Below are 26,946 nucleotides of genomic sequence, written 5' to 3' on the forward strand. Positions count from 1 at the left end.
TCCTGTGGAAGAACCGAGTCTACTTCCGTTCAAAGCGGAAAATAACTTTTTTAACTATTTTTTTATTTAGATCTCCTTGCGTTTTAATATTTAGTTTTAGTATTTGTAATTTTTTGGTACATTTTTGCCATCTTAATATTTTTATGTCATATTTTCGATTGCACATTTTACATAACATTGTTCTGATTTGTTTTTCCTTAATATATTGTGTTACAAAAAAAAAATTGAATGTAATACCCACTTCAATACATAGCTAATCAAATAAATATAAAGCCAGACATTTGTGAAAAAAATCATCCATATTCATCAAATTCTCCAAATTAAACTGAAAATAATTGAGAATAACTGTATCCATACAAATGACTTTTTCTTCATCAATTTTAGTATGTTCATTCTATATTTTTAAGGCCATTTTTAAATTATTACTTGGGCAATCTTAAAAGGGGCTCGTGTGTCCACATTTGTCCAGCAGGCTTCGCTATTGTTCCACAAACTCAACCCAAGTGGCAAGACGCAATCCTAACGTTGTTTTCAAAAGTGGCTGAGCGAGGAAGTACATCCAAAACGGTCCACACTCCAGTGCACTTGTAATTCGTACCGTTTGCTACAAAATCATACATTCCCACGCTCACTGACAAAGTGTGATAGAATGTAAGGACCAAATCACTAACATTTTTAATTTTTTTTGTATTTGTTCCAATAATTTAGCATCTTGAGCTATTTTGTATTTTCCAAAAACATTACAATTGTTTTTATAAATTGTTTTGGTTTTCCAAATATTCCGAAAAAAAAAGTCCACTAGTTAGCATTTCCATGTTTGTTTTGTGTTTTCAGGAAGAATCTGGCATTTCGTTTCATTTTTGTTAGTTTGTATTTATTTTTATTTTTTCTAATGATTGAACATTCATGTTACATTTAGTATCCGCCCCACCTTTTTGCCATAATTCTGTGTTTTTATTTTTGGGTGTGTTTTTCAAAATGTTTTAACGAATTATTTTGCTTTTCTTCTCCATTTAATTAGTGTACTTTTCCCCAAATATTTTTCACATTGTTCTACTATATATATATAAGCTTTTGTAATATTTTTCAACTTTTTTTTGGTAATTTTTTTTTCTTCTATTTTACCCATTTATACTCTGTGTATTATCAAGATGTTTGTTTATTGTATTTGTTCTGTAATTTTTGTGTATTCTTCACATTTTTGTTTAATACGTGTATTTTATGACAGACATAATTTTTCAAATTTCCCGAGTATTTATCAATTTTTGGTATTAATCTTGTGTATTTTCCACACAATAAAAAACAAGTGTATTTCTTGTCATATTTAGAGCAGTTTTAGACTTCATAGAATTTTTGTTTTGGCAGAAGTGGGCCTGTACTGCAAGTGAACGTAATGTTTGCTTGGATACAATTTGTGGGTCATGTGGAAAACAAAAAGGAATAGAGAGCTAAGGTTGAGACTCTCCTGCAGGCGAGATGCACCTTGCTGCATTATTTACATTTTATTTGATCTCGTTAAGGATGACGATGATGCAAAAAAACAAAACAAAACAAAACAAAAAAAAAAAACACTCCTTCTCCTGCCAAGCAAAAAAAAAAAAGACCAAGTGCTATTGGTTGATCATATGTTCACAAGTTAGGATTAAAAAACAATTCAATATAATAGCACGACATGTAAAAACATTTTCTGCGAGCGACAACATGAGCTATGTACAAAAAACATCAATGAATCATTTCATGGATATGCCGTATATATACACGGTATATTAAAAACAAAAAACAGTATATATTGCGTCTCTTTTTGAACACCCGCTTTAAAAGAAAAAGCAGCTATTGGTCGACGTGAGGAGGTCATTTTTTTTTAAATATCCTTCAGCTGTAAATGTGGAACAGAAACAAATAAATAAAACCTGACAATGAAAAGGATGATCCTTTGTGTTGTATCTTGTGTGCCGTTTCTGTTTGGAATACTGCAGTGTGCCAGGAGATTTATTAAAAAAAAAAAAAAAAAACACTTCACCATCAAGCAGTTCCTGTCACCAGAGTTTGTTCAAAAGTTTGTAGAAGGTCACTTTTTTTCTTCTCCTGTTTTCACAACAAGCAGAGAATGAAGCCTTTTGACATGGGAGTGGGGAACCCCTTTTCAACTCCTGTGTTTATTTTTTTTAAAAGGGGGGGGCTCCAGTTCCTCAGGGACCTCGACAGGGGTCCGTATATGTACAGCGGTACCTTGAGATACAAGTTTAATTCGTTCTGTGATCACGTTCATATCTCAAATCATAATTTCCCGTGAAATGAAAAGAAATGCCTATAATCCATGAAAGCTAAAAAAAAAAAAAAGTTTTTTTTTTTAATGAGAAAAATAGTACTATACTATTTGCTTCAATCAATGGCCATCTACTCTTGTACTTTATAAAAACATAACGTAATGACACAAATGTGAAGAAATATGAATCGAGACAATTCTATGAACATTGTGCTGCTCCTTTTGGTTTGTGTGCCTGGGCCACTGGGGGGCAGTATAGTACAACTATTTGTGGCTGAACATGTGTTCCTCCACTTTTCAAGTTCTATCTGTCTGTTGCTTACAGGGTTAGAACACCATGACACTGAAGCTATTTGATAGCCCGACTATTGTATTGTTTGTTAGCATCAAGCTGAGCGGACTTTCCCAAGGCAAATCTGTGATTAACATTAATATGCATTTCATTCTCATCTTGAAGCCTCTTTTTTGAGGAATTGCTCACTATTTGCCAAACTGCTTATTGTGAACTGTGGTGATCTGAGTTGAATGCTTCCATACAGTGCTACTATTTAAAAGATTTGCTCTCAAATCAAAGCAAAAAAAAAAAAATTCGACATCTCGTCTGGTCACTCGTATCTTAAGGCGCCACTGTAGTTTCCGTCTTTCTTGTTTTCAGAACAACCAGTGAATGAAACATTTCTACGCGACAGTGAAGAACGTCGTTGGGGGTTGTTCTTTTTTTTGTGCGCCATTTTCCCCAATCCCTTGGCAGGGGTCCATACATGTATTTTCCTTCTGTCCCCGCTGCCACAATAAACAGCGAATGAAGCCTTTCAGCAAAGGGGTGCGGAACCCCCCCGGCTTTTTTTTTTTTGGTGGGGGTGTTCAAGTTCTTATACGTACGTCCACATATGTCGTTTCCCACGCCTTCCTTTCATCCAGATTTTTTTTTAAATTTTTTGTTAGCAGCCTTGTTTCACAGTTGAGTCCTTTATCCACAAACTTGGCGAAATTCATATTTCTCTCTCTATTTATATATAGTATGTACAGAGGTAAGATGCAGGAGGTTCTACGTACAAAAAGCGCTGTAGTGTATGTGTGGCAAAAGTAAAAATCCTGAGATATGCATTGAGGGTTCTCTGGAGAGAGTGTGATTTCTGTGTGTTTATGTATAAAAAAAATAGATTCTGTGGGAGCAGGGGGTCCGGTTAGGAGGGGCTATGTCGTGGTAGAGCCAGTATGCGTCCGTTGCTCTTGCCGCCGTTCATGTGCACGAAGGGGATGTGGTGCTCCTCATAACTTCCCCCGCTTCCGTCCCGATCGGGGCAGCAGAGTTCCCGCTGCGAGTAGGACGAGGGGTCGAGCGGAATGCTCTCCATGTCTACGTCCAGATCCAAGTCGTCGGCGCTCTCGGGCGGCTTGTTGTCTTCGCTGTAGAAGAAGGAGCGCTGGCGGTAGGACGGGTGCAGGTCGTCCCGCAGCATCTCGATGATCTCCTGGAACGACGGTCGCATCTTGGGGTTGTACTGCCAGCACATCTGCATCAGGTCGTGTCTTGAAGAAGGAGGCAAGAAAATACAAGAGAATGAGTGAACCCTCACATATTCGCGGTTTGATATTATTCACTCTGTGGTCGGGTCGCGGGGACAGCAGCTTAAGAAGAGAAGCCCCGACTTCCTTCTCCCCTCCTTGTGGGATGAATACATTTATCTGAATCTGAAACTGACTAATTTAACCACTGAACCCAGTCATTTATGTAACATTAGTTCCTTATTGTGTACATTATTTCTTTTTTAAAATAATTGTATTTATTTATATTTTACGAACCCGAAGAAAAATGTACTCACAGTCTGTCTGCGCAGTTGTCTGGTCGGTCCAGGTATCCTCCATCCATAACAAACTTGAGCACCTGCTCGTTGGAGAGGCCTTGGTAAGGCTGCTCGGCCAGCGTGCTGATCTCCCACAGCACCACCCCGAAAGACCTGCGCGCAAAGCAAAAAAATTGTGGTACAAAAACCCTCCACATATGACGTTCAAAATCAACGAATCACCGACCAGCAGTCCGAATGTGCGGTGAACACCCCGTCTTTCAGAGACTCGGGTGCCATCCACCTGACGGGCAGCAGGCCCTTGCCTCCTTTACGGTAGTAGTCCGTCTCGTAGATGTCTCGGGTCATTCCGAAATCTTAACAGAGAAGGAAAAAATGTTGCTCGACGACTCACTGTAGACATCCTAAATAATTTGTCCACTTTGCAAAGCCAAATTCAAATACCATTTTAGTTGTGCGTCGTTGGTATATTGTTAAACAGATTATTTTACGGGAAAAGAATCGTATTCAAGAATCAAAGAAATCTATTAGAACAGTCTTTGAAAAGAAATGTATTTAATTTTTCCTTCAGATTAATTCCAAGATTCTACTCAAGTAACATGAAAAATAGCTAAATATTTGATTAAAAAATAAAACTGTTACGCAAATAAAACTATTACATAATATATAAGAAATAAATGAATAATTAGTCTCCCCAAAAAACCAAACAAGACAAAAACGACCTAGCTTTGGAAATATTGAGACATCCTGTAAAAACGCACCGCCTATTTTGACGGTGAAGTCTTGAGCCACCATGCAGTTCCTGGCGGCAAGGTCGCGATGAACGAATTTCTTGGCGTTGAGGTAGGCCATGCCGTCGGCTATTTCGGCCGCCATTTGGATCATCTCCTTGAGCGTGGGAGGCGGACGGCCCGGGTTGTTCTGATAATGACATGATTTTATTTCATTTGCGTTTAGGTAGCAAGTACTTTACGACAGCCAATGTATGAGAGGGCGTTACCTCGGCGTCAGGGCGAAGTGAGCGCAGGTAGCTCTTCAGGTCCCCGTGAGTCATCAGCTCCATGACCACCAGGGTGGGTTGACCTTTGGACACCACACCCAGCAGACGCACCTAAAAAAAAAAAAAAAAAAAAAAAGAAAGGAAGGAAGTACATAATTGCTGACCATAATCCGTCATGACATTTCAGACGGTTAGTATTAACATTTCAAACTGCAATTGTGATGATGACCATATTTTGTGTAATTTTTAAATGTTGTGTATTATTTTCTATTATAGTTAGTTCTAGAACGTTTCCCCAAACATTTGACATTTTTCTTCATTGTGTATTTTTCTTTGAATATTTGTATTTTTGTTGCAGAATAATTGTATTTCTTTATATTTTTGTTTCATATTTGTGTAGTCTTCCTGCGTTTCTTATTTAAAAAAATGAATACTTTTTCTCAAAATTGTATTTTTAATCTCTTGTTAAGTGTTATTTTGTAGCATATTTGTTTGTTTTTTTTCATTTTTCCAAAATTGTTTTAAAAAATATTTAGACCATATTGTTGTCTAATGCTTTTTCGTCTAATATCAGCAAAATGGTCGTAATATGGATAACAGTGATCTTTTTTCTAATGAAGTCTACTTCTGAAAAAAAACAAAAAAAACAAGACATTACAATTTGTCAGGTACTATGTTTTGGAATGGTGCATTATTGTGAACTGGCTGTTGCAGGTGCACTTACCACGTGATGGCAACTGAAAGCCTTCATGACCGAAGCCTCGTTGAGGAACTCGATCCTCTCCCGCAGGCTGGCCGACTCATTGACCGTCTTGACCGCCACGCGCGTTTCCCCCTCGCCCTTGATGATGTCTTTGGCGATGCCCTCGTACACCATGCCGAACGATCCCTGGCCCAGCTCGCGCAGGATTTTGATCTTCTCGCGGGCCACCTCCCACTCATCCTCCTCGTACACTGCGTGCCATCACAAACGCAGTTGGTCAATGCGCATGCACAAAACATCATATTTTGCAACGCAAAGGTACAAAACCCTTTGCATGAGGCTTTTTGTCAGGAGTGTTTTTATGTGACTTAAGTGGATGACTCACTTGGCAATTAATTGGGGCTCAAAAGATCACAATATTTCTAATCTTTAAGTACTTTTGCAGTATTTGGCAACAGAAAATGTACACAATACAGCGGAGCGAAGCGTAGATTTAAGGGAGATGTTTACGTGTCGTCTGTAGATTATGAACCCACGGTCGAGCAATATCAGATGGCAAATCTGGAACACATTTTTTTCTTGGATTTTAGGTCTTTTATGTCTTAAATCAACAATGACTCCAGCTGTACAATGTTGTGGTCATACTTATTGTCATGCTTATTAAGATTTTCATTTTGGTTAGAGAAAACAGATGGTGAAGTTGGCATCTGTGTGAGCAAGCGTCTTACTGTCATTAGCGCTGAGATACTCAGGGTTGGATGAGGCGTAGATGGGACCGCTTGGCCCGTGAGTTTGGCTGAAAGGAAAAAAATCACGTCACTTCACAGAATAAATGCGGCACGTTAAGACAAGTGGCGGAGGCGGCCTACTTCTTCTTGAACATGGCGAATCCCGCCAAGGCCGCAAACAGAACCAGCACGCAGATGACCGGTCCGATCACGATCTTGGCGATGTTGAGAGGATCTCCTGGTTAAAAAAAAAAAAAAAAAAAAAAAAAAAAAAAAAAAAAAAAAACATCCGACGTGAGTTACATAGAACATTCCGATGATCACAACACGGAAACAAAAGCAAAGACTTACTCGCGTCCTGTACGTAGAAGTATGTGGGATCGGTCCACGAGCCGTTTCCGGCCAAGGAGGTGGCCCGGATCCTCACCGTGTAGTTCCCGGAGTGCATGACCCGCAACTTGCAGCCGCGCGTGGTTTTGTACATGTTCCTTGACACGCAGTGATGCAGCTCCTGTGCGGCAACAACTCATTCAAGTCATGGGCCAAGTCTAATTTCTTCATATGTAATCTCCTTGTGGCTAAGATTTGGTTTCTTTTTTCTTAGCATTTTTTCCCTTAATAATTGTTCCGTTGCTTACCTAATAATTTAAATTTCTTGTCACATTTAGACCATTATTGCTCTGCCTCTTATGCTGATATTATGACTACCTGTAGCCTCCGTTGCTTTCACAAACCGTCCATATATCTTTGATAACATAATCGATAACATGAGACTTTTCCAGCATTGCATCTGTCGTTCATGTTTGTTGTCGATGAAAGATCCAGACGGAACCGGCCGGAGTGACTGTTGATGTGCCCCTTTTTTGATTGTGATGTTTTGATAAGCAGCAGAATCCGCTCACCTCACTGTCGCCGATGCGCTTGTAGTTGACCTCATAAAGGATAATCATGCCGTTGGGGGCGGCGGGCTCCTGCCAACTGATGTGCGCAGTCATGTCGGACACCTCGTATGTGATGGGGCCCGTGATGTCGTCGGCTTTGTCTGTGGAGGGAACATGCAAAATGTCACCAGGAGACGTATTCTTTGGTTGTGATCAGGTTTGGCGAAGATCTGTGTGCGAGGTCTTGTCACAGATAGGGGGCAAATAGCTCATTACTTGAGAAAAAAATTAGAGTATCTGTACATTTATTTTACTGATGACTTTTTTTACTCAGTTGCAAGAAAGATTTGTGTGGCAAATGTGTTGTGTCTCTGTCTGTGTCCGGTGTTCAAAAATGATCTAATAGAAGACATATACTGGTAATAAGGTCAGGGGTATTTTGATCATCGGTTATTGTTTTTATTTTCTTAGTCGGTTCAACATGAGCAAAGCTATGGGAATGCATTTTGATGGCACATGAGATACACATACATAACTTTTGTTTTTCCTTCTTAGTATGAGCACAAAGATTGATAACAAAAAAGGGGTAACATGTACACAGGTTTTGCCTCAAAATTAAAACAATTATTGTTTTTGTACTTTTTCGAGAACATATATACGTGGATATAATATACCTTTATCTAAAATTTGATATTTGTGTCTCTAAAATACCTTTTTTTTTAAAATATTGAATCCCAAATATATAGTTAATACATACATCTACTTTAAAATATTTTTCGATAATAGAAATAAATGTGAGATCGTTATTCTTGAAAATATAAAAAACGTTTCGGCACAAAATATCAATCTATTTTTTCTAGAAAAAAATACTTTCCTCTACATGACTTGTTCCTCAAAATTATACATATATATTTTTAATATAGGACTCCTATATAGTTGTCATTGAAAATCTCACCTTTTTCTAAAAAATAAAACATTTCTTTACTTTTTAAATACATTTTTCACAATCAATATACTACTTTTTGCCCCATGGAAAAACAAAAAGTGAAAAAGGTGTATTTTTTAAAAAAATATAAAATATTTAGTTGAGAAATTTTCCACAAAAAATATATACAATTTCCCTTCAAAACTATATTTGAAATTTCTGAAAAATAGGCATCTTAAAAACATTTTTTTTTTTTTAATTCCCTACTTCAACAACTATCAACAACGAGGAAAATAATTGCTACTTTTTCCTCCTAAAGGGATCTTTCTCTAAATATTCTGAAATCCTGTTTCCACATCAGTGTCATATTGAGCAGACTCCGTTTAATGCGCTTGTACTTAAGTACAGTGTGTGAGTACTTTTGCCTAACCTTCAGGCATGGTGCGGGCGCTAACATAGGCCGCCATGCTGCAGCGGGCAGCATCGGTGAGATGGTTGCAGGCGTGGATTTCGATCTGGTAGCTGGTGAAGTGGCGCAGGTTGGAGATGACCGTAGACTCCTTGGCCAGCACGGTGACCACCGTCTTGGTGCTCTCGAACGTCTCCTCGTCCTCAGGGATGGCGGTGCTCGACAGCCTGCCAGAGGCGGCGGTGGGGAACAGGCGCGTTTGGTTGGCCACGCCCACCGCAGAGCGCCGTTGTCTTGAGCGTCTGCAAAGTGAAAATCGATTTTTTATTTTGTTGTAAAATTTCGACTTTCTCAAAAAATGCACAACTTTTTCCAATAATTTATATACAATTTCTAGAACACATCGTTTCTTACTCAATATGTTTTGGAAGGCAAAAATATTACTTTTTTCAAAAACAAATGACTTAAAAAATATTACCTGGGAAACATCAAGACTTCTTTCTCAAGACTTCTTTCTCCCTGCAGCCCCACTAGTCTAAACATGGCATTCTGATTAATATTGGGTTTGTGAAGTATGAATTAAGCAGCAAAGGCCTAAGATAGCAAATTCACTTGACCAAACCCAGAAAAGAGGTGAGCTACCTGAGTAACTGTGGTGTCATTTTCAGTAAATGGAAATTGGCAAAACGGGTGGATTTTGCCGCTTAATTCATATTCCACAAACACAGTAGAAATCAGAATGCCGCGTTTAGACGAGTGGAGGCGCATTGAACATATTATCATAAAGAAAATGTTTGATTGACTTCCCCTTTAAAGTTTAGACTCAGAATCAGAATGCCCTTTGTTGTCATTCTACTCAGCGTACAACAAGGTTGGAGAAGTCTTACTTCATCTCGAAAACTTCGTTGTGGAGGTAGTTCTCAAAGGTCTTGCGATACTCCAGCTCTTCCTTCTCTTTCTTGAGCTCCTTGTCCGTCTTGGGGCAGGCACAGCATCGCATCCCGGGGCCCTGCTCTTCCGTCTGATTCCACTTTTGCTCCTCGTCGCCGTCCACCTGGGTGGGTACCCGCGACGGCAGCTTCATCCCTGGGAAAATGGGAGGATGCTGTCATAAAAGGGCGAGTGCCAAACATGTACACACTTCAATAAAGTGCCCGAGGAGTCGAGAGAGGAGGGCATCTGACATCGTCGGCCGGCCTTGACTTATTCTGGTGATGATAAATTACAAGAGACACAACGTCCCAGCACATCTAGTCCCTGGACATGTGCGAAAATTCTTGGAGTTCATGGATCGTTTGAGGTTAATCTGTCGAGACGAGTTTGAGTGGTTTGACCGTCACTGACCCCGATCACAACACCTTGCGCCTTAAGCGCTCTACTGTAGTCATGTAAGGCGATATTTTATTTTTACCCTACAATGTAATACATTTGAACCAGGAGGAGGAAGTTTAGGGTTTGACAATGCATTGCCATAAAATATCAGACAGTTAGGATTAGTGTTTCTTCCCTGCAGTATATTGCATTAGCAGGACACTGCATTTAGCATTTCAAAGTAGTAATTGTCTTTTGGCTTCTCCCATATGGTGCGCATCGCAAAAGCAGAAAGAAAAAGACGACGCATATGCTATGAAATGAGAAATGTTTCAGTGCACAGTGGAGACATAGGTTTGATTCGTATTGTGACCACGCTCGTAATTCATCTCGTCTTTCAAATCATCTTTTCTGATTGAAATAGAAGTTGAATGGAAATACTAGAAATCCGTTCCAGAAATTTCACTTTATAAACAAAAAGTGTAATGACATAATTAAATAGACTTAAAAAGTATTCAACAGTGAGTCTCGTATCAATTGAATGGCCATTGTGCAGCTCTTTCTGCTGTAGCCACCTGGGGGCAGTATAAGACAGACGTACAGACATGCTGGCACCACTGTATATTTCCATTATATACGTATAATTTGTTTGCAATATTTGTGACCTATGGGTTTGAGGTTTTATTTTTTTTCCAGACAAAAAAATCTAGTGCCGAGCAAAAAAGCTCTGACGAAGGCTGAAGTGACTAATGTGTTAATATTTGTTATCAATATGCATTTATTTTGTCAAATATTTGTCTTTTCTTTTAATAGGTTTGCCTGCTTTATAATATTTTGTCATGTTCTAAAATGTTTGTGTTGTTTTCTGTTATTTTGGACTGATTTTTTCGTTTTGGGAATTTGGGATCTTGTTTTTATATTTGGTAGCATTAAAATCCATGTAGATAATGTTTTGAGTAGCAACTACCTCACTTTTTTTTTTTTTTGCATAGTAAGGCGATAACACTGACAACTGTCCTCACTGTAACTGTGATCATTGCGAATAGTTAACTGGTGACCAAGCCTGAGTGTGACTGTACTGTGATTGGTCGACTACTTAAGCACCAGAATCAATGGAATCTGGCATGTTAATCACCGCGGCATATAAGTGTCGTAGATGTCTCACCTTTCTGACAGTAGTCAAACTTGTAGAGTTCACTGGCCTCGGCCTGCCGCTGACAGAAGACCAGGTAGTGTGTGATGTTGCCGTTAGGGTCGTTGGGGGGCTTCCACTTGAGGATGATTTGGGAGGACGAATTGGACGACGAGATGGGGTCTAGAGGGACCGACGGTTCTGTGGACAAAAAGTCAAGAACACAACACTCAATCCCTAGAACGTCTAACCGTACTTCCTCCGTGTATTACAGAAATGTAGCTTAATGTTGATCAACTTTTGCCCCCCCCCAAAAAAAAAGAAATTGGAGTCCATTGGTTTGTGCTGCTGCGGTTTTTATCTTCCTTCCTTTTAATGTGCACATGTTTCTTTACTATAATCAGACTTTATTGTACTGTGTATTACTAACCGAGAGATCGCCTTATTTATGAATTAAAGAGAAATTCCACTTGTACGGGTCATGGCCATGGTCACGGTGATGTGAATAAACATGAAGGATCAAAGTCAGGACCCAGTGGTGGACCGAAGTCTGGATTGTCAGGGTGAAGGCGAACAGAGACTATTTGTGCATCAATCCAACTTGTCACCAGTTGCTGCTTATACACAACGACAGCTCTGCCCTTGGGGCCAGGAGCAACAATCTGACCTGACATGGACAAGGGAACCTTGGAGTGAGTGGTGCCAGACAGGGTGAGAGTGCCATGCTGCCTTTCACGCCTACCAAGCTATCACAGGCACATCTATGAATTTGTATTCTAGTGTCACCATATGGAATTAATAATATTCAGTATTCAATGTGTTTTATACTGAAAATTGGCACACAAGTCTGTCCTCTTTTTTTTGCACAATTAAAGGATTTATTTGAGGAGGTGGTGAAGAATCATCACGGTACTCAGGAGAGCAGTAAAAACGAATGATTTCGGGGCTAACCAAGTTATATTCCAGCCATACGTTATAATTGTTGTGCTTGGCCGGCGTTGCTGTGAGAGTCATGGAAATAAAAGAAAGTGGTCGAAATACTGCTTTTGCCGCACTTGCATGGCAGATGGGTTGATGTTTAAAAAAACGAGAAGGCCTAATTCTAAATAAAATGCAAATGTGAAGATGAGCTTTCATCTTCCATATTAGCAAACGTGAAAAAAGTAGAAAACAGCAAATTAAAAGATTACAGTCATAATGCCAGAAAAAAAAAATCAGAATCGTGCTAAAATAAAGCTGTAATCTTTCGAGAACTGTCATAATTTTAGAGAGAATGTTGCAATATTACAGAAGAAACAAACACACATACACACACACAATCACAAGAAGAAAAAAAACAACATAATGCCACAATTAAAACATTTTAAATGGTAAAAAATGTAGATGTCGTCCTAAGGGAATGCTGAAAAAAACCTTGCCAGACTATGGTCATAATCTTTTGACAAAGTCTTAATTTTTTTTATGAGAACAAATACGTAATGTTACGAGAAGAAAGTTGTAATCTTCTGAGAACAGTCATAATAGTTATTTCTCAAGAATGTTACCAGGAAAGAAATCATGACAAAGAAGGCAATCTAATGAGAATAACTCTGAAAAGTGAAAATTAAAAAAATTAAAAAATTAAAATAAACAATTTTCTGAAAGTTTAGTTGCAGCATTACACGAATAAAGTTGTAATTTTTCAAGAAAAAAAGTTTCAATCTTAACAGAATAAAATCGTAATCCTCAGGGAAAAAAGTCGCACTGAGAATATTTTAGTAACTTTAGGAAACTGAACTTTACAAGCATAAATTTGGAAACTTGTCAGAATAAAGACGTAATCTGAGGCTGGAAAAAATGGCATCAGGTAATGAAAGGAAGTTAAATGAATCATAAATGTTCCAAATCAAGTCGAAACATTCCAACAAGAATTTGAAGAGAATAAAGTTGGAATATTAGGAGAATAAAGTATCTTTTGTGAGAAAAAAAAATCTTACAGGAATAGTTATTTATAAAAAAATACCTGTCAAAATTCAAAAGATTTTTTTCTTGCAACGTAACTTTTTTGTAACATATTTCCTGTACTCGACTCACCACAGTGTCTCAGGTTTGTCATAAATTTGGAAAAAAACACCGCCCTCAAATAAACACCTCCCTTCAAAAATGTACCTATGTTGAAAAATGACATAAGTCTTACTGGTGGCGTTGGTGCGTACGTAGATGATGTCGCTCTTGGCCCCGTTGACCTGGTGCTCGTCGGAGGCGGAGAGCTGCGTCTTGACCATGATGGCGTACTGCGTCCAGGGCTTGAGGGGCAGGATGAGGTGGCCCGGCTCAAAGTGGTCCCTGTCGCCCTCGGTGGAGCGCGGCGGCGGGTCCACGTCGGCAATGACCCAGCTGTTGGAGCCGCACGCGTCCTGCCCGTCAAACTCGGTCACGTTCTGAAACGGCCTGAACAGATCACAGTGTGACATTAGTCGGTGGAATATGGCCGAGTCAACGAATAGTCATCAATAAACAAATTTTAAAAGGAAAAAAAGTTACGAGAGAAAGGAAAAGTCGTGGAGAGTGACGTTATGAAACTTTTTGTAAAAAATTGTAACAGTACCTAAAAAAAAAAAAAACATTATTACAATACAAAAGAAAATCTTAATTTTTGTGAAAATGAAATATGACAAGAATAAAACCACAATTGTACATGAGAAAAAAGTTATAAATCATGTATACAAATATATATCATAAAACAAAGTTGCAACGTTTACACTGTTATAAGCTAAGGGGAAAAATTTTGATACCTCTACAGTCTTAGAAGAGTAATGTGATTTTACAACTATCTTAGATTAAAAGTTGTAATGGTACAAAAAAAAAATGTTTTTTTGTCGCAATCTCAAAAGAATGAGGTCATTTAAAAATTTTTGGAATGTAACAAGTCTGAACTCGTAACATTACAACATCTTTCGTAATGCAGCGAGAATACATTTGTTGTGTTATGTCATAAGAATAATGTCATAAGGTCAACTTGTGGCTCGAGACCTAATTTGGTGGATTTTAGCGGTTCCATAGAAAAAAAAAAGTATCACCAGCCGATTCCCATGTTCATATTTGGATCGGCGTCCCTTCTCGTTGCAGCTGAAAACAATATACGATTGGCGTCTACTCCGGTCGCGCTGTAACTGGAAAAGAACTTACGCCTCTTTATAGAGCACCATGAAGCCCAGCAAGTCTCTGAAGTCTGGAGGCCAGAAGGCTTCCCACTTCACCATGATCTTATCGCTCATGGTGCGGATCTGAGTGAACTTCAGCACATGATTCTCGCCTGACAAAACACATTTAGATCAGGAGGTGAAGAAAGGTGCAGAACATGTTCACGATTGATACAGATGTGCTCAAATGTCTAGCGAAGATGCTCTTCACACACTCGATTTTTATGCGCTTAAATATTTCTTGAAGTTACTTTAATCCAAACGCAGTGTTGTGGAGCGTCGTACTTCTATATCATCCCTGCTTAAAGTACAAGTGGTCATTCGGGTTTCATAGAACTGTAGTTCCAGAAGTAACTTGCGTTTTTAAACGGACTAAGAAAATCATGCTTGTTAGCAAGGTGATTTTTTAGAAAAGACTTTGAAGAAATGACGACAATTAATATGCATCAGTCGCCGTGGCAACACGACTTACACGAGGCCTGGTCGCCGTTGGTCTTGGACGCGATGTCATTCTTCCTCTCCCGTGTGCCGGTGACCTCCTCCATCTTGCGGATCTCGGACATGCACAACTTGGAGTTGTAGTGGAAGAACACGCGGCCCTGCAAGATGCTCAGCTTGTGCTTGGACCAGTCCCACAGCTGTCGCAGGTTCTGGTTGTCCAGCGCATAGAAGGAGTAATTGCTAGGGGAGGACAAGGAAGATGGAAGAATGATAACTTTTTCATAACACATCTCTCCAACGTGTTCCGGATGGTTTCTGGGGCCTTCTCCTGGTGAAAGTGCTCAAAACACCACACCAGGGAGGCGTCCAGCAAGCATCCTGATCAGATGCACGGATAGGCTTTCCGGTGAAATTTCAGAATGACTATACTGTAACCTTTACAGCTGCATTTCATTTGACCTTGTCGAAGTCACATCCAACAGTTCAGTGTTTCAGTCCTTTTTTGCAGCCCAACTTTATGTTCTCAACCAAGAATGGAAACATTCACAATGGCGGGGCGATCTAGAACAAAACGCCCACGGTAGATAAAATCCGCAAAGTAGCAACCAAATATTTAGTTTACTATTTGCAGTGGAACATGTCTACCCGCAGGGGATAGCGACCGGCTGGTGGAATGCATTTTTTTCTCACCCCCCCTCCAAAAATTATTCAAAAAACACTGACAAACCTCCATTATGCATGGGTTGTGGACAGCTAATAAACAAATACATATGTTTGTATTCCGTTTTGCGTAGCTTTTTTGTGCACAATACAGAGGCATAGCAAGTTCCCACATAGAAAATATTCGGTAAGCAACAGGAAATGTTACTCACTTGTGCTCTAGTCACTAGTTTACTCAGTAAACATACAGCTCAGTCGTTGGGTAGCGGCCATCATAGTGTGCAATATGCTTTTGGTGGAATTGTCAAATTTAAAAAGACAACACACACGGGCTGTCATTATCAAATATTTTTAGAATTGATTATTCTATCCATTATTCCATCGATTAAATCGGATAACATTTTATTTTTCATTCAAGCACATTTTACAAAACAATTTTCCCTGATTACTGTTTATTATACGTTTAGTGGTTAAAACAAAACAAAACAATCAAACAATATTAAGCAAGAGGGCTAGATGTTGTACTAACCAACCTTTTTGAAACTTATTTAGTTACTGGTTTGGTCATTGTTTTCCAAAGTGAAAGCAGATGTTTGCAAATGTCTTAGAGAATAATTACTGTTGAGAGGCTGAATTCTGAGAATTTGGATAATTTCAAGTTAAACAATGGCGGCAAATGTTGACTTGATTATTAAAAGGGACAGGGAGGACAGATGCAAATTAGCAATTGGCTATAATCTGGCATATTTATGGGAAAATATGAGCTAATTAATATGAGCTGCCGTAGTGTTGTTGTTTAAAAAAAAAATACATATACAAAATAGTTGCTTAATTTGGTAATACATTAGTTGGCAATTTAATCAATTAATTTCAATACCTCTACATTGTACAAGTATTTTCAAACAAAAGAATGCTTTATTGTTCTTAACTTCCATAAAAGTGTGTCACAAGTTTGCAACAACCAACACAAACATGTGAGCCCCGGGATTACAAAATTGAGAACCTTTGCAAAAACGCAGAGGATAAAAAAAAAACAGATGCAGTGAAGCGGCAAAAGTGAACTGCTAAAAAAGCGAGGCACGACTAGGGCATGTTTAAATGGTATTAGAAGTATGAGGACCTCCTTGGGCAAAAAAAGTGCAGCAGGTAGCGGATAGGGCCTCACCCGATTTCCGTCTCCTCTCCACGGATGATGCGCAGCTTGCGAAAGAACGACAGCGAAACTAGGGCGTAGGAGCGCCGCACCATCAGGTAGCCGGTGATCTCCTCCAGCTGGCCCAGGCTGGCCTCCAGCTCTGCTGCTATGTTGTCTGTCGCAAAAAACAACAACAACCAACAGTTTGTAATATTAACTGGTCAGACTTTTAAAAAGTGGTGATTTTTGGGTGCTTACTTCCTCCACGCAGGTTAATGACCAGGCTGCCATTGAGGATGGTGCAGCCCCTCAGCGCCTGCGCTGCTGTGACCGAGTCCACAGTTTTCAGACCCATGCACACCTTGGGGCAGAGCCCCGCACACGGAGTACAGTTCAGCCTGAAACAAAAAGAAACAAAAATATGCTGATTTGTTACACCTGTAGAAACACTGGAAACGGTGTTCACCTTACAGACAAGAAAGAAAAGTAGATGCTCTGCTCACTAGAAGTCTGTTGCTAACCAAAACAGCAACAAGGCACAGACATGGTCTCTAAAATGATTCAAGTGTGAAACTCAATTATGGACTATATTAAGTGGAGCGCCGTCATTTATTAAAGTTCCAGGAGATGCGCCCATGTTTCTGACCTTTGTCCAGTCTACTTTGTTTGTTTATTTTCCTCAGCATTTCTACATCATAGTCATTTTTATTTTGTTTTAAATACCACATTGTAGATATGTGATCCCTCCACGTGTTGTGTATTGTAAAGTCGTGTGCACCCATGTTCATTTCCGGGTAGATATGAGAAATAGATTTTTATTTTTATGCCCAAGTCTAGTCAATTTTATGTTATTTCAAACTTCACTATCCAGTAAGTATGTTTCTTGCCCCACAATGTGGCTGTGGAATATTACCTCTCTTTTCAGAGGGCTAGGAGAAATGACATCTACATCTTCTAATTGGCTCAAAAGCAACTAAATATGGTTCCTTGTCCTACTAAGGCTAACAAGCACATGTCGTCTGTATGTTTATCTTGCAATAAACACTGATTGTTTAGTATGTGCGCCAAAGTTTATGCAAACAGCAAAGAATGAGAACATTAGAGGGCGAGACAGAGGGCGAAAGTAGGTAATCCGGGGTTGCCGTGGTAATGACGGCAATGCCCTTCTCCTTATCCTGCCTATCTGCTCCGCATCCTGAGAGAAATATCAAGGCCATTAGTGAATAAATGTTCCCGTTGCTAAATGTGCTCGTCTGACATTTCAACACTTCAGGCTTTTGTTCCTCTTTTTTTTCCTGTCTTGAGAGTGACTTATGAACAAGATGCACTATGATTAAAACAGTTAAAGTAAGAGTGTGATAAGAAAATAGCTCAATTTCCTTTCTTCTGAACCTGGTTAAACAAACTGGCTTGTGTAATGTTTTCCAAACACTTCTTTTCCCACAACAAATAGATAGGCGCAGCTGTGTGTGTCCACCGTATTAAATGATTCCTCTGAATAGCCATCTGTGCAATCCCATCATTCATAATGCGGTGCTGATGAGCACAAAGAAATATCCCAAAGTACATCACAACGGATTCACTCAGCAGACACACCGGTGTTGTTGTTTTCTTTTTACCCCCCCCTAAAGTGATTAAGGTTGTGATTAAAGCGAGGATTAGACACCAGCGGTGGACATTATGCTTGGGGTCATTGGTGTGATTGGTGCTTAAGTATTTTGGTCTGGCGTCTTTATGATGACAGAACGGTTTTGTTTGGCAAAGCACAGAGACAATTGCAAAAAAAAATAAATAAAAAAATAAAATAAAATAAACATTTAAAAAAAGGAAACGCTGGAGCGATGAACTGAAAGTTTGCAGTCAGGCTCAAACCACATATAGAGATGACAACCCAAAATTACTTGCAATTTAGCATTGCTCATCCTGTTATATGGGGTTCAAAGTTAGTAGCGATTGGACGAGACCTCGAGAAGGACTCTGGAAAGGGCCAACTTGGCTCTCAAATGACTGCTTCCAAGCAAAACAGCATCATTTTTGTGTTTTCAGGATGGCTTCTTGAAACTGTGTCTACTCATGGTAGATATGTCTACCACATGTTGTTGAAGTTGCAGACACCATTTTTACATACTGCGATTCAGATGGCCCATTCATTCAAATCAGATCTAAAAATCTCAATGACACAAAAACCTTTTAATTCCTAACAATTCCGTACTTTATTTTTACTTCGGGTTGTTGCACCTAGTATTATGAATGCGTGCCGCAAGATTGGTATACGTGTGTATTTTATGTTGAAGGTAATGATTTTGATTGACATTGACTGTAAAAATTAAATGTTCTTTACTAATGAGCTTTAAGGGTTTGCATTCAGGTTAATTGTAAATGTGTTCTTTAAATATGCAGTCAATATATTTCGGCAGAACATCAAGTGATCTAAGAATACGGCATCCATGTGAAAATAGCAGGAAATTCTTACTGTGTCTGCAAGGGTTCTTGAGATTTTTCTGTTGGTCTACTTATGAAAGACGTGGCTTCCAGATGCCTTGTTGCTAAATCAAACTGGCTTTTGGGGCAGAATTTTCATAAGATTCCCAGGGCGTGCTATCAAACAGAAATTATAAACCAAAAGATCCTAAAATATCCACTTCAAACCAATAAGGCTGACTTACTATTTTTTTTCCCCGGGGATTGATTTATTGCCTATCAAAATTCATTTAGCTAAATGAAACTGGATTTGGGGTTTAATTTTCAAAATCTATTTGGGGAGCTATTTCACGACGGTGTCAGCGAAGTTAACCGTGTTATTCTTTGCGGTGACTCCTCTTTGTGGTCTAAATACGTGATAAGAGGCGAACAATGGCTAGTATTGTGGTCACTTGAAGATTAAAAACAGATTAAATCGGCTAAACATCCAATTGAAGTAACTGCAGCACTTAAAAATGCCGCCAACTCAACAAGAACAACGTGGCCAAATATGTGAGTTTCAGCGTCGGGGAGAAGAAAAACATCATCGAGCACACAATCGACACTGACCTCATTCCCTCAGTGCGGTGCCACATGTGCGTAGAGCGCAACGTTTATTCTGAGCCGCGGCGAGAGTTGAGCAGTGACGGAAGCAGCGCGGGAGTAAAACTGCTGATATGCGACAGTACGAGAAGGGTTCAGTTGGAGGTAAATGTGGCAACAGACTCAAAGATAAACACCAAACAGTCAAACACTAAACTACAGAGTTCCAAAATAAATGTATCATAAAGAGTATTACTACACATCAATGTTTATGTTTGCAGAGCTATGCAAGTAATTTATTCGTTCAGTTCAGTGACCCTATTGTTTTGTTGGGGCTGTTTTTTTTTTTCTTTTTTTTTTTTTAGAGGAAAAACTACTCTTCATTATACGGAACAGAGAATTATAACATAATTAAATAAAAGGTTCAGAATTAAACTGTGCTTCATGATTTTATGTTGTAATCCAATTCATTGTGCTGCTCCTTCTGGGTTGTGCATCTGGGGCCACCACAAAGCAATATAATAGTCATACAGACATCATAGAGGAACAATATTTATACTGCTACTATCAGTGACCTTGTCAGATGCTGTATTAGTAAATGTATGATACTTTGTTGCTGACAGCTGTCAATCTGTCAACGCGAGACAAGACGTCTGTGTGACATCCTGCAGATTTTTATCCACTATGGCCCGACAAGAACGATGAGGAATGCCGGGAGCTCACGTTGGCTGGCAGGCACATCCAAAAATATGCAAGTTCCCTGTTAAGGTCCGCGAGGCTGTCGGGGAGCGATGTGAATAAGGTTGTCGAGAGGTCAGCGCACGTATAAATCCTCGATCCAGAGTGGGAAGTCGGTTAGGTAAATATGACAAAAACGGTAAATGGAGTCAAGTAGAGCAAAGGGGAAAACACTTCATGTCTGACTCACTTAGTGGCAAAGCAGACACTGCTGGCGAGCTAAAGGCCATCAATTTTGTGGAGCGAGACAACGTGCAGAGAGTCAAGCCAGCTAAAAAAGCAGGAAAATCTGAAAGATTTCCGGATTGTTCAAAACAGCAGTATTCTGTGATAAGTACAGTTGAGCTTTATTTAAGTGTAATCAGCCCAGTCTGCAGAGTAGTTGGACCAAAATGTATAATTAGAGTATGATTTCCTTGTATAAAGTAACATTGCAATGGAGTTTAATTGAGTACTGTTATAACAATGTTGTATAAAATAATATATACTGTATAAGATAATTTTTTTTTTTTACAATTCAATTATGTAATCCGTGAGCATAATAATCATAATCATACTTGAATTTCAATTAATTGCACAGCCCTACGTCTTCCTACCATTGTGGTTTATATAGAAGTGCCACATGGGAGACAAAAAGTGGAGAAATACTGGCCTCTAAAGGGTCTACTATTATAATGCATCTTCTGACGTGACAATCAAATAACAACAGGGAAACCCATTCAGCGTGGTGGAGACATTCCAAGCCCACCCACTATAGGTGAAAATCTGCACTACAGAGAGATCATTACAAAACAAAGTTTTAACACCAACCACACTCTTTAAATCATTTAAAAATGCTCGAACTGAATGCATCTGGTGTCTGTGAGTTTGATATTTACCTTTAAGAGGAGGAGCCTGATGGGTTGGCTTGGGACATTGGCGAGTGTTTGTGCGAGTGTCTGGGCTTGAGCTGTTGCTGACAGCGGCTATTGCATGAATGTGTTTTACTGTTCACCAGGCATTCAATAAACAGCTGAAAAGTGCATCAGCGACTGTGGCTCGCTCCTATATGCAAGGGCATCACAGTGCAGTGAACACTCGCTATTGGTGGGGGATAGGCACTGAGCTCTGCCTTGAAGGGTGAAAATAATGAACAACTGGAATCAATAATTATATTATTTGACTCCAAATGAGGATCATGAATAGTCTAATAGTCTTAGCCATACTTAACAAGCTAGCGAAAAACTGACGCGACATCATTCACGAGCGAACAAATATGGGTACTAGCACGTCACACAAATGGCATTCCCTCATTAATTATTTCATTGTTAACAACCAAAAAAATAAAATGCAAAGGAATACAGGCAAACGCAAACAGTGAAGTAGAATAGACAGGGCTTTAGTAGGAGAAAAGCAGTAACATACTATGAGTTTCACAGTTGCATTCAAGGACCATCTACAAAACAGGACAGCTAAAAATGAATAAATAAATAAACCTAACAATAATGCAAATATGCCACCAGGTGGCACTAAATTAGTGCTATTATTGTTTCAACCAGAGCATTAAAATGCTAATGTCAAACTACAAATATGTGGGGTTCACGGTACTTTAACGGAAAAAAAAAACAAAACAATTATTTTTTTAAAAATCTATAAAAAAACATAAAAACAATGACGTGCAATCTAGCCAGCGTTTACTTGTGTCCATGGGCGGAGATACACGGCGGCCAAAGGTGGCAAAGGCCACGCTTGTTACTCTATTGGCGAGTAGGTTGGCCACCGCCACACAAAAGCAAAGCAACGGCAAATAAAACGCTATAAAAGTGAATTTTATACCATGAAACCCCGACTGTGTCAGGGCCGCCGGGTTTAGGCAGGGGCTAGAGGGGGGCCTGGCCCCCTCAGATAAACTAACACTCCCAAACTAAATCCCCCCCCCCAAATATATTTCACATATTTTTATTATCTCGTGCCTCTCTCCTCCACTCCACTTCTTACCGTCTTAATGTCTTGCGTGCCCACTCAAACATAAAATACATTGTTGATTCTTGTGTCATGTTTCTCAACTCCGCTCCATCACCCCTTTTCACTCTGCTCAGAGTGTTGGCCTGCTGGCGGCTCGCTGCGAGGAATATCTGTCTATAGCAAGCGGAGACCCAACTTCCAATCACCCTTCAGTTTGCAAATGAGTCAGTCTCAGGTTCCTAATAGCAGTTTGCAGCAGTAAAATGCAAATGCGAAGTAAATGAGCTGTTCATAAAGAAAACGTTTTTATGGTGTTTTGTGTAGTGACATAATTGCGAATAACATGAAAAAAAAAAACAGTTAATATTTTTCATGAAAATTTTTATTTGTCCAGTCAACAACAACCAAAACCAGAAACCAAATTCTTCTTGGAGCTATACTGTAGCCTATTTTCCAAGGACAAAGTGTGTGCGCTTGCTTGCCTGTCATGTGTCACAGCACAGGGAGAGAGCACTGTCTGCTACCTGCCATAGACTGCGCACTAATTATCAGTGCATGCAGACCCCTAAACAAAATCCCGCGCCCACCCAACTGCTGCAATCTGGCTGATATTTTACAATCGCATCTTCTCTTTTCCACTCCTGCAAAACTTTCAGCAGACTTGTCTCATCCTTGTGTATCTCATTCTCCCCACAGACTCAGCCAGTGACATACAGCTGAACACTCGTGGAGAGTGCCTGGATTCAATTCTGATGGTCATTCTGAGGTTACAATGATTTAATGCCCCCTCAAGATTTGTGGCTGCCCCATCGGACATGCCCGTCTAGACCCGGCCTTCATTATAAAGAATGACGCATGTATCCACGTATGTACGCGCCACCCTTAGCTGAACTGTTGTGTCACCCCACTGAAAATTGTTTTGTCTGGCTACACCCCTGCTCGTGTCAATCTAGTAATTACGGCATAATGGACTGAGTGAGAAAGTCATTAGCAAATGAAAGCCTTTTAAGGCAAATGAGGACTTACGTGGACGAGTTGACGGTGGTGTAGCCAGAGGGACACTCTGGGACGCAGGCGCCATTGTGGATGACGTACTCCTGGCACTCGGGGCTCTTGCTGCGCTCCTTCTCCTGTTTGCACCTGTCGTGGAGTTGCTGGCAGAAGGCGAAAGAGACGCAGCGCCAGCCCTTGAAGGTGTAGAAGCCGTCAGGGCAGCGCTCCACACAACCGCCCTGGTGCTGGAGGCCCCGGCAGGCCACGCAGTGCGCGGCTGACTGGGGCTCCAGGCAGCCGCCGAGGCACTGCTCGTGGCAGCACTGCTGGTTCCGGGTGCAGGCGCGGTGTTTGCAATGGACGGGACACACTGTGGGGGAGACAAAAGGAGGTCAGGATCCATCATGACTTTAAAGCGGCCATTCCTTGGGAGTTTTAGAGGTGGATCAAAGGAGATTTAATCTGGGTTGCCAAATAACATGCATCATTTATAATATAAATTCCCTTCAAGTCACATGGAAGGCGCTGTTATCTCCGTTTATTCACGGGTTCATTTCAAGGGAAAATACATTCAATTGCATTATTTGAATGATGGCTCTTAAGAATTTGTTCATAAAAAATGTTCCATTGGCTAAATAACTTATTTGACACCACCTTCTTAGAGAGGCCGTCTTTTACGGCATACAAATTTAGAATGTTGGAACTGACGAGGGAGACGCAGATATCCTGCAAAAATTCTGCTACAACTGACAAACACATCTTTAATACATAACCCAGCAAAATACAGCAAATAGGAGCACACATATACATATACCGTGTTGGCTTTGAAATACGAGTGTCCCGACTGAGGACATTTTCAAGATACGCGCCGTCTTTTGGAAGCTTTTTTTCTTCGACTTGAAAGCGCAAACTGGAGATATGATCCCAGTCAAGATTTGAACCCTGAAACTTCATACTACAGGTCGGAGGTGCCAACCACTTTGTCCATCATGCTGCCTCCACACATTCGAAGTAAAAGGCCTTCCCTAAACATTCCCCACGCTATAGGTAGGTAGCACACAACCAGTAGGAATAAAGAGGTTTATATAGCTTTACTGCTCCATAAAAGTGCTCATCAGCCAGAGTGAAATCCCTCACTGAGCCAGTCAGCAGCCAAGGGGATCATCTTGCAGTCAGCTAACAACAAGTGTTATTGTATACAAACAGCAGGGGGGGACGGACATTGGACATTTGCTCGACACCAGACAAACGATAATGAGGAAGGGCTCTCGTCGGCCGGCGGGAAGTAACCACGAGCGACGGTTGACATCTTTTGCAAGCGAGACACTTTTGTAACATGAAACTATGTGTGACGGGTGACTCAAGAGAACACGACAACAAAAATGTGCATCTTCATTAACACTAACAGAGTGATCCGTGTGTTCACTAAGCAGAGAAAGAGAGATGAATGGTTGTTGCAGGTTAACATAAAAGGCCAGTGATCTTTCTGGGCTTTGAAGGACAGATAGCAAGGCGCAAGGTGGCTGTTTATGCATGCGTCTGCATATGTGTGTTTGTAATAATAAGCCTGTTATGTAACACTAGATCAGGTGTGAAGGCTCCTCGCATGTGTGCATGCGAGTATTGTTTTCCAAGTGTAAATGTGAGGACAAGGACGAAAGGTTCTTTGAGGCAAACAGCACCTACCCAAAATAAAAAGTACCAACCCCACTTCTATGTTGGATTAAGTAGCAATGGGAGAGTGAGGGAGGGGCGGGCGGTATTTATGTGTCATAATAACTGTAAAGATGCATGAGCCAGCTTCTTTTGCAGGTCGTGGTACACGATGTGACAACAGCTGAGTAGCATTCAACTCATGACACTTGGTAATCAGTTGTTTTTGTAATTACTTTTCTGTGTTGACTATCAAGAGCTGTGAACCAAATGTGCTGGGTCGCATGAGCATCATGTAGATGACCTTCTAGCACGGGGTCCTGGACCACTGGGTCGTTGAAGAGCATTAGTAATTTATCCACCGGGGTTAAGTTCCACACTACCACTGCGATAGAAGAAAACTGCAAAGAAGTGACCAAATATCAATTTTGTTATGGACAGTTTTTTTAAGATTTGCGCATAAAATACCAAAATATATGCATGTGAGGTGATTATTTTTTGTCCAAATGGGGACGCCATCCTCTAGTTCTACACAATAGTATCTGTGATGTTGAATGTGTGTGTGCCTTTAAAAAGCGGGTCCGGCTGGATGAGTGGCATGGAAGTCAGCAAATGAGAATTAAGAGTTGACTGGCTGCTATTAGTGGGCTAAGCCGTTAGCCACTCTGCGTGTTGAGTGACGGTGTCACTTGAGGCCATATGTCTAAGAATGTGCTTGTGTTTACTGTATTTGTGACTGTTTGCTCAGTAAGGTAACTCAAAAGTGCACAGCAGCTGTGTCTATCTTCTCTCTATCCTAACCACCCACTTGTGAAGGGATTACAATTCATTCTAACTAGCGATTGTAGGCTACATTAAATGAGCTTAATGGTGTTTTCTTCCCTTAGACGTGCAGTTGTGTAACGTAAAGCCAATTGTACTTTGCATAGGCACATTGCACTTCAGCTACATCTTACTACCACCCTGACAGAAAGGAATGTAGAAACCAAGAGACTAAAATCTTTACATGTCAGGGAGGAGCTAAATTTAGCCTGGGTTATTAGTGGAAATAACAGACTTTTTGCCACTTGTTACATATGCATGTCTGATACATTTTTTTTTTCCTGAAATGCAATAATCTGTAAGCCGTTTTGAAGGGCAATTTTCTAAGATGAGTTTGAAATTCTAAACTATGCCCATAAAGCAGCGGTTTATTGTGTTTAAATCTGCATAGGTCAGCTCAGTTGCCTTAGTTGTTTGCACATCTGCCTCACAGTTCTGTGGTTTGGGGTTCGAATCTCGGCTGCTACCGAGTTTTTGTGTTCTACCCGTGCTTGAGTGGCTTTTCTGCAAGTACTGTGAATTTTTGAAAAAGCTGTAATGATTTGCACGTTTGTATCGGGTTTGTGGTGCAAAAAGGGTTGGGGGCCACTGCTCTAACGCCCTATTCAACATTGACACTCCCCCCTTCCCCGTGTCCTTTCATCACCTCTGAAGGAAGCATGTGTGCACGTGTGTGGGGGGGGCTTCAGCAACATGAGAATGGCAGCGAGAGGGGGAATGCGAGGAGCGGTTGCGGGGCACAGTGAGAGGGGAAAACGTTATGATATAACCGCCTCTTACCTAAGTCGCTCAACCAGCTTTAGTAGCTTAACAACACAAGGGCGGACGGCCCTTGGCATCAGAAACACAACATGCCGTTTATTGTGAAGCCCCAAAGTTGGCTTTTAAACCCGTCCTTCAACTTTGCCTTTGACACGAACACACACGCGGCTGACTCCTGATCCAGCAGGAGAGCTCCATGCCGGAGCGTCAAAGCTACAAAAGATCCACCCTCGGCCTGAGCCAATGTGTTGGCTAGATGCGGAGGCTAGACATTCAAACAGCCTCTCCCCAACTCCGAGGAAGACAGGCCCCCAGTTTTAACCCTTTCAGAACCTCGCAGATCACAGCTGCTCAGCATGAGAGCAAGAGTGGGGAAGGTTCTCCAACAAATATTATCATACAGACTGAAACATACTCCAGCTGCTTCAAATTCTTTATATCTCAGACAAA

The 26,946-nt window shown here is 40.4% G+C and overlaps 1 protein-coding gene across 1 annotated transcript in view; it reads right to left on the reverse strand.

The window, feature by feature from the left end:
* Nucleotides 1-1,454: 1,454 nt before the first annotated feature.
* Nucleotides 1,455-26,946, reverse strand: part of insra (insulin receptor a) — a 53,616-nt gene continuing 28,124 nt past the window's right edge. Inside the window, exons 3-21 of the mRNA XM_088310405.1 lie at nt 23,293-23,629; nt 16,840-16,979; nt 16,612-16,756; nt 14,818-15,026; nt 14,332-14,458; nt 13,340-13,593; nt 11,197-11,364; nt 9,608-9,806; nt 8,742-9,022; nt 7,408-7,547; nt 6,857-7,016; nt 6,647-6,743; nt 6,506-6,573; nt 5,799-6,028; nt 5,075-5,185; nt 4,836-4,995; nt 4,301-4,430; nt 4,093-4,227; nt 1,455-3,799 (exon numbers count right to left, since the gene is read on the reverse strand). Of these exons, the coding sequence (XP_088166531.1) occupies nt 3,454-3,799; nt 4,093-4,227; nt 4,301-4,430; nt 4,836-4,995; nt 5,075-5,185; nt 5,799-6,028; nt 6,506-6,573; nt 6,647-6,743; nt 6,857-7,016; nt 7,408-7,547; nt 8,742-9,022; nt 9,608-9,806; nt 11,197-11,364; nt 13,340-13,593; nt 14,332-14,458; nt 14,818-15,026; nt 16,612-16,756; nt 16,840-16,979; nt 23,293-23,629 (3,437 nt within the window). The 3' untranslated portion in view covers nt 1,455-3,453. The remainder of the gene's footprint in view (nt 3,800-4,092; nt 4,228-4,300; nt 4,431-4,835; nt 4,996-5,074; nt 5,186-5,798; nt 6,029-6,505; nt 6,574-6,646; nt 6,744-6,856; nt 7,017-7,407; nt 7,548-8,741; nt 9,023-9,607; nt 9,807-11,196; nt 11,365-13,339; nt 13,594-14,331; nt 14,459-14,817; nt 15,027-16,611; nt 16,757-16,839; nt 16,980-23,292; nt 23,630-26,946) is intronic.

The sequence above is a fragment of the Idiotropiscis lumnitzeri genome, chromosome 12, assembly GCF_059441095.1.
Source record: "Idiotropiscis lumnitzeri isolate Australia: NSW breed Sydney's pygmy pipehorse chromosome 12, RoL_Ilum_1.0, whole genome shotgun sequence".
Lineage (NCBI taxonomy): Eukaryota > Metazoa > Chordata > Actinopteri > Syngnathiformes > Syngnathidae > Idiotropiscis > Idiotropiscis lumnitzeri.